The sequence below is a fragment of the Branchiostoma floridae genome, chromosome 14 (genome assembly GCF_000003815.2).
Source record: "Branchiostoma floridae strain S238N-H82 chromosome 14, Bfl_VNyyK, whole genome shotgun sequence".
NCBI classification, from domain to species: Eukaryota; Metazoa; Chordata; class Leptocardii; order Amphioxiformes; family Branchiostomatidae; genus Branchiostoma; species Branchiostoma floridae.
In genome coordinates this window covers 13,539,101-13,544,790 of record NC_049992.1, presented here as the reverse complement: position 1 = coordinate 13,544,790, position 5,690 = coordinate 13,539,101, and the positions used below count along the sequence as shown (strand labels likewise).

At 45.8% G+C, this 5,690-nt stretch overlaps 1 protein-coding gene across 1 annotated transcript; it reads left to right on the top strand.

Annotated features, from left to right (window-relative positions):
• Positions 1 to 1,171: 1,171 nt before the first annotated feature.
• LOC118429850 (actin-like) lies at positions 1,172 to 4,380 on the top strand. The gene is made up of 6 exons (XM_035840473.1): positions 1,172 to 1,264; positions 1,706 to 1,856; positions 2,204 to 2,443; positions 2,936 to 3,182; positions 3,640 to 3,831; positions 4,038 to 4,380. The coding sequence occupies exons 2-6, from the start codon at positions 1,731 to 1,733 to the stop codon at positions 4,361 to 4,363; spliced, it is 1,131 nt and encodes a 376-aa protein (XP_035696366.1). The 5' UTR covers positions 1,172 to 1,264; positions 1,706 to 1,730; the 3' UTR covers positions 4,364 to 4,380.
• The last annotated feature ends 1,310 nt before the right edge of the window (positions 4,381 to 5,690 follow it).

Below are 5,690 nucleotides of genomic sequence, written 5' to 3'. Positions count from 1 at the left end.
CTTCTGTCAGTAGAGAGAGCCTCCAACAAATTTTGATATTCTTGATGCGATCTATTTCACAGCTGATTAGCTGCACACGATCTTGACATGCGAGTAATATAAATATGGGGCACGAGTCGTTAGCGTTGGCCGGACTCATCAGGCGGCCTGACATGCGACCTACCGTGACATGGGCCAATTTTTCAAAATGGCGTCGATCGGACGAATAGTAAATGTTCATACAATACCTGAAAGAAGCGAAAGGAACCGACCTAAAGTATCAAACTACCTAGGCTACTCCTTTCGAAAGAACCTACGTATCTAGTACCAATAGCAATGTAGCAGCAGAGGACTGGGCCGCCTAGCAGAGGCTGAATATATTTTGCCTAAAGTTGACCATCTACTGCACTCACTCCACACAATCCCCTTATTTGGTCACAGTGGTGACTTGTTGCACACTTCCAGGAGAAATCTCGATAGGAATATCCAGTTCCCAGTAAAAGCTTAGAGGAAACAGCGATAGATTTCCATATAGAAGAAGAATTTTGTCCAGCTGCTTTGTACCTCCGGGGCCTACCCACCGTTACTATAAAATTGCGACTGTTGTATTTTAGTCGCCCCCAGAGGAAAGCTGTAAGTTGTTGGCATACTTTCAAAGAGCTTGGTCGACTTGAGACAAATAAGGGCAAGCCGGGTTCTCGTGAGGTTTTCCCGCTTAATCCTACGAGTGATATGAAACCATCGAAGGGACTGAGTAGGGTGGCGGGAAACTTCAGACGACTCCCCGCGGACTCCGCTAGGGGTGGCACGTGGGGTACCGAGGTCGTACTGTAAAATTAATGAAGCACGCAGAATCGTTCATTTTACAATAATCACTTAACTGCCACTGTGAAAATCACTCCAAATTGCCGAATCGGTTACAACACACGCCTTGTAGCGTCTATTGATAACACTACTCTCCAGAGAGATGTCAAAAGGGGAACAGAAGCCAATCCAAGATAAGATTTTGCACTAATGACAGATCGGACCGACAAGTATGCTGGCTATCACCACCGGGCATCGGAACTAAATTTAATACATCATCGTGATGTAGGTTTGGTCCCCTTGAATGGTAGACAAGAAAGACACATTTCCTTACAGGGCGACAAGTTCTGGGAAGTTCGTCTCAAGATTTTGTATAAGAATGTACCTGCTCCAGACCCAGACCCACTTCCACGGGAGCTCCTCCTCACAAGACACTCTGCACTCCTGCTGTAACTGTCGGCCAGCTTTGTACCCGTACTTAGTAAGTTACTCTTTGGTCTTCTTTATTTTTTCTCTCGTTATTTGTTAGTTTGAATAGGCATACAGACGACTCAGTCAGTCCCTTGTTTTCTTATGTAATAGTATTCAGGAGGCCAATGATACAACTGAATGTTATTGCTTAACGATTATAGCTAGATTTAAAGCATTTGATGCACCACCGATATTCTGTTTCCCAAGTATTTCCATTTCAAACCATTAAGATTGCCTATGTTCTTACTTGCGATTATCGGGGCTACTATACTTCCGAATAGAGAATCTAAAACTCAACTACTAAAAAGAAGTTCCCTGCCATCTATCACGAAAAAAAGGTCGGGCGGTTTTGGACTTCTATGATGAAGCTACAAATTGTTGGGTGGAACATTGGCGAAGAAATAATCCAATATATATTCTAAAACACTGTACTTTCTTCGTCTTCACCCAGTCCCTGACTCATCTGACCAATCACAATGGAAGAAGAAGAGGCCACAGCTTTGGTGATCGACAATGGCTCCGGCCTCTGCAAGGCTGGCTTCGCCGGTGACGACGCGCCCAGGGCAGTCTTCCCTTCCATCGTCGGCCGCCCAAGGCATCAGGTAAGCTGAAGGTTTAGTTTTCCACTTGCACTTTTAGAAGGATCCCTTAAAACACGACTTCTATGGCAATGGTGGCATCCAAAATGAAATTGCTCTTCCATAGAAAAAATGATAAGACGCACTTGATATTTTCCATGCCTTTTGAAGAACAGCCAGAGATGATACTAGTTCAGCCTGACCGGCTGGCTAGAAACGACTAGTAAATTGAATACAAATTTTTTGCTGCTGCTGCTGCTTATTTCAGCCTAGAAAAATACATTCTTAGTTGCTGTGGAAGGCCCACAGACCGATACATTTTGCTGGCACAGCTAAGGATTTTTGATGAGCATTATCGTTGTCTTTCTCAGGGCGTGATGGTCGGTATGGGTCAGAAGGACGCCTACGTCGGTGATGAGGCTCAGAGCAAGAGAGGTATCCTCTCTCTGAAATACCCCATCGAACACGGTATTGTCACCAACTGGGACGACATGGAGAGGATCTGGCACCACGCTTTCTACAACGAGCTGCGTATCGCCCCCGAGGAGCACCCCATCCTCCTTACTGAGCCCCCACTGAACCCCAAAGCCAACAGGGAAAAGATGACCCAGGTTGGTCTCATTACTGTAGATTTCCTTCTCAGAGCGACGAAAACTCGTTTTCGAAACTCCCAACTTTCAGTCTAAATGTTGCATCCCGGCTAGTAATAGTTGATATGGATGTAACAATGGGGTTCAAGCGCCGCCAAATTAACTATCTAAATGGGCCGACCCTTTGGCGTAGTAGTTAGCGGCATTAGGTTTGTGAGCTGGCGGCCTGGGTTAAAATCCCAGGAGCCAGGCCAACAGCAGACTGTTTGAAAGCGCTTTTCATGACAGAAGTTTCTGGCTTCAAACCATGATCACAAGGGTGTGGTAAATATGCAAAGACGCTTCCTTTCCTGAAGTTGGGTTTTCGAGAAAATATCCCTTATAATAACTGTAACGAAACTGCATGGAAATTTTACATTGATCTGATGACTGATTTTCTGATTTTATCCATATGTTAGACCCACTTTTACAGTGTGGCTGATAACTGATGATAAATGTCGTATCTCTCGACAGTTGATGTTCGAGACCTTCAACGCCCCCGCCATGTACGTGGCCATCCAAGCCGTGCTGTCCCTGTACGCCTCCGGTCGTACCACCGGTATCGTCATGGACACCGGTGACGGTGTGACCCACGCCGTGCCCATCTATGAGGGCTACTGTCTCCCCCACGCCATCATGCGTCTGGACCTGGCCGGAAGGGACCTGACCCACTACCTGATGAGAATCCTCTGCGACCGCGGCTACTCTTTTGTGACCACTGGTAGGTGTTCGCGGCTATATTGTTGTGTTAGCCTCCGGCACCAGACCTTCCTTCGGAGGTGCGGGGATCGTAGAATTCGGCAAAAAAACAAATCGGGAAATTGGCCGGAGGAATCAGTCCACGCTTAGGTTCATTTTTCCCCTCTGCGCTGCCGACCAACTCCTCTGGCAGCAAAATTCCCCTGGCAAAATTTTCTCCCTATAATAGCCAGCGTAGTCAGTCTGGTAGAGACTCATGTGTGTGTGTTGGCGGTGAGTAAATGGGGCGTGGGTGATGAGCAGCCGTATGTTCTGAAAGGAATCTAAAAGTTGGCGTCTTGCAGAATAGAATCTGTGTGTATCAGATGAACGGAGATTGTCTAAGGCAAAAGGCCGGGGATTTACAATGTAGGCACGTCTATAATGATATGATGAACCTTTTCTGATTCATTTCTGACCCCAAATCTTCTCCTCCATAGCTGAGAGAGAAATTGTCCGTGACGTGAAGGAGAAGCTGTGCTATGTGGCCCTGGACTTCGAGCAGGAGATGATGACTGCGGCCACCACCTCCAGCCTGGAGAAGAGCTACGAGCTGCCTGACGGACAGGTCATCACCATCGGCAACGAGAGGTTCCGCTGCCCCGAGACCCTGTTCCAACCTTCCTTCATCGGTGGGTTTCTTTGTCTTTTCTTTTTCAAAATTGTTCTCTAGATAAAACGTTATCTACAAAAGAAAGTTTGTGCAATATACTTCCCTAAATTAGAAACCGAACTAGAAACTTTTGTTAAGGTGGCTGATAAAATAAGGTCTCTTTTGTGTAGGCAACTGTATTGATCAGTGAGAACAAAATTTAATGAAAGTTTTATTTCTTCAAAGGCATGGAATCTCCCGGTATCCACGAGCAAACCTACAACAGCATCATGAAGTGCGATATCGACATCCGTAAGGACCTGTACGCCAACAACGTGCTGTCCGGCGGCACCAGCATGTTCCCGGGTATCGCTGACCGTATGCAGAAGGAGATGACCGCGCTCGCCCCCAGCACCATGAAGATCAAGATCATCGCTCCCCCAGAGAGGAAGTACTCTGTATGGATCGGCGGGTCCATCCTGGCATCCCTGTCCACCTTCCAGCAGATGTGGATCACCAGGCAGGAGTACGACGAGTCGGGACCAGCAATTGTCCACCGCAAGTGCTTCTAAATGTTTCGTAGAGAGAGAGGAAAGATAGGAAAACGTCTGTGAAGGAACTGTGGTAGGATAGAAGCAGTTTAACGCAGGAGGAAAACAGGAAGTCGGAGATTTGGCGCTCTTATTGGTATTCTGGTCAGTCATGTCCCCGGGGACTAACATCTGATCTGACAGACGACAGGTTGCCGAAAATCAATGCGCATGCGTGTTGGCAGCTTACCCTGGGGACGAGGCCTCCCCACTGCCCAGCATCCCCCAATGTTAATGCATGTTCTGTGAACAAGATCGTAATTCCGTGTATTAAACATCCATCTACCGACAGGATAACAAAATAAGAGGACATGTGGATATCTTTGGTTTTGTAAGACTTTGTACCACTCTCTTTTTGCAAATATAAAGGCTGCTTCAAGCAACATGATTTTGTTGTCTCCTTTATTCATGTTACAGGTTCGTATATAGTGTATTAGTTTTGACATAAATATATATAATGTGGCACCAATTCAATGGACAAAGGGATGAATCAATAACTAAAAGTATTTTACCTCATGCTACTTGTCAACTTCTCCAATGTTCGTTGCCCTATAGAAAATATGCCTTCAAACAAGAACCTTTGGAAGGTACGTCCTGCCTGATAGTATGACATAGATGCAGACATCAAAACATTTTTATCCGTTTGCATAATAGGGGGGGGGGGTTAAAAAGACGTTCGGATTCCGAGTTGTAGGGAACTCGTAGAGGGAACTCGTACAGTTTTAGGCTGGCCAATCCGAGGGTGATAAAAAAACTTTATATCATAATCTCGCTAGAGGGCGCCACGCACCAACGTAATCAGCTGCATACAACAGCTGCCACACACTCGTCTTGTCCAAATTTGGTCATGGCGTATTAGTCATGGCGGTCAATGATAACATAAAACTTCGACCAAACTCTTTCCATTTGCACCGGTGTGTTGACGCTACGTACTCAAAGTGACAAATTTAACAAACATGAATGGGTAATGACGTCAGGGTACCATAAAGTTGACATATGCGCTCAGCAGGAAGTCAGGCCGGGTTTTCCCCTGTTTTGACCTCGTTCATAAAGCCGTAGACAATAAACTATGCATATAACATGCGCTACTGCTATATCACATAGACAGTCGAATCGGCCCCAAATCCTTAAAAAAACTCCGAACCGGAACCTTAATAGGGCGCCGCTTGTACCTTATATGACGTCATAGATGCGTAATTTCGACGCATTTTAATGTTGTCATCAGATGTCGTGATATTATGTAAAAAAAACCACCGTTTTGTATTTTTCTAGTTAAAAAGTCAGCATATTCATTTACAGGCTATTGGCG

Bases quoted from the DNA above. Each gene is read 5' to 3' on its own strand.
- LOC118429850 (XM_035840473.1), top strand. From the start codon at position 1,731: ATGGAAGAAGAAGAGGCCACAGCTTTGGTGATCGACAATGGCTCCGGC. The intron at 2,444-2,935 runs GTTGGTCTCATT...ATCTCTCGACAG, and splicing joins ACAGGGAAAAGATGACCCAG to TTGATGTTCGAGACCTTCAA. The intron at 3,832-4,037 runs GTGGGTTTCTTT...ATTTCTTCAAAG, and splicing joins GTTCCAACCTTCCTTCATCG to GCATGGAATCTCCCGGTATC.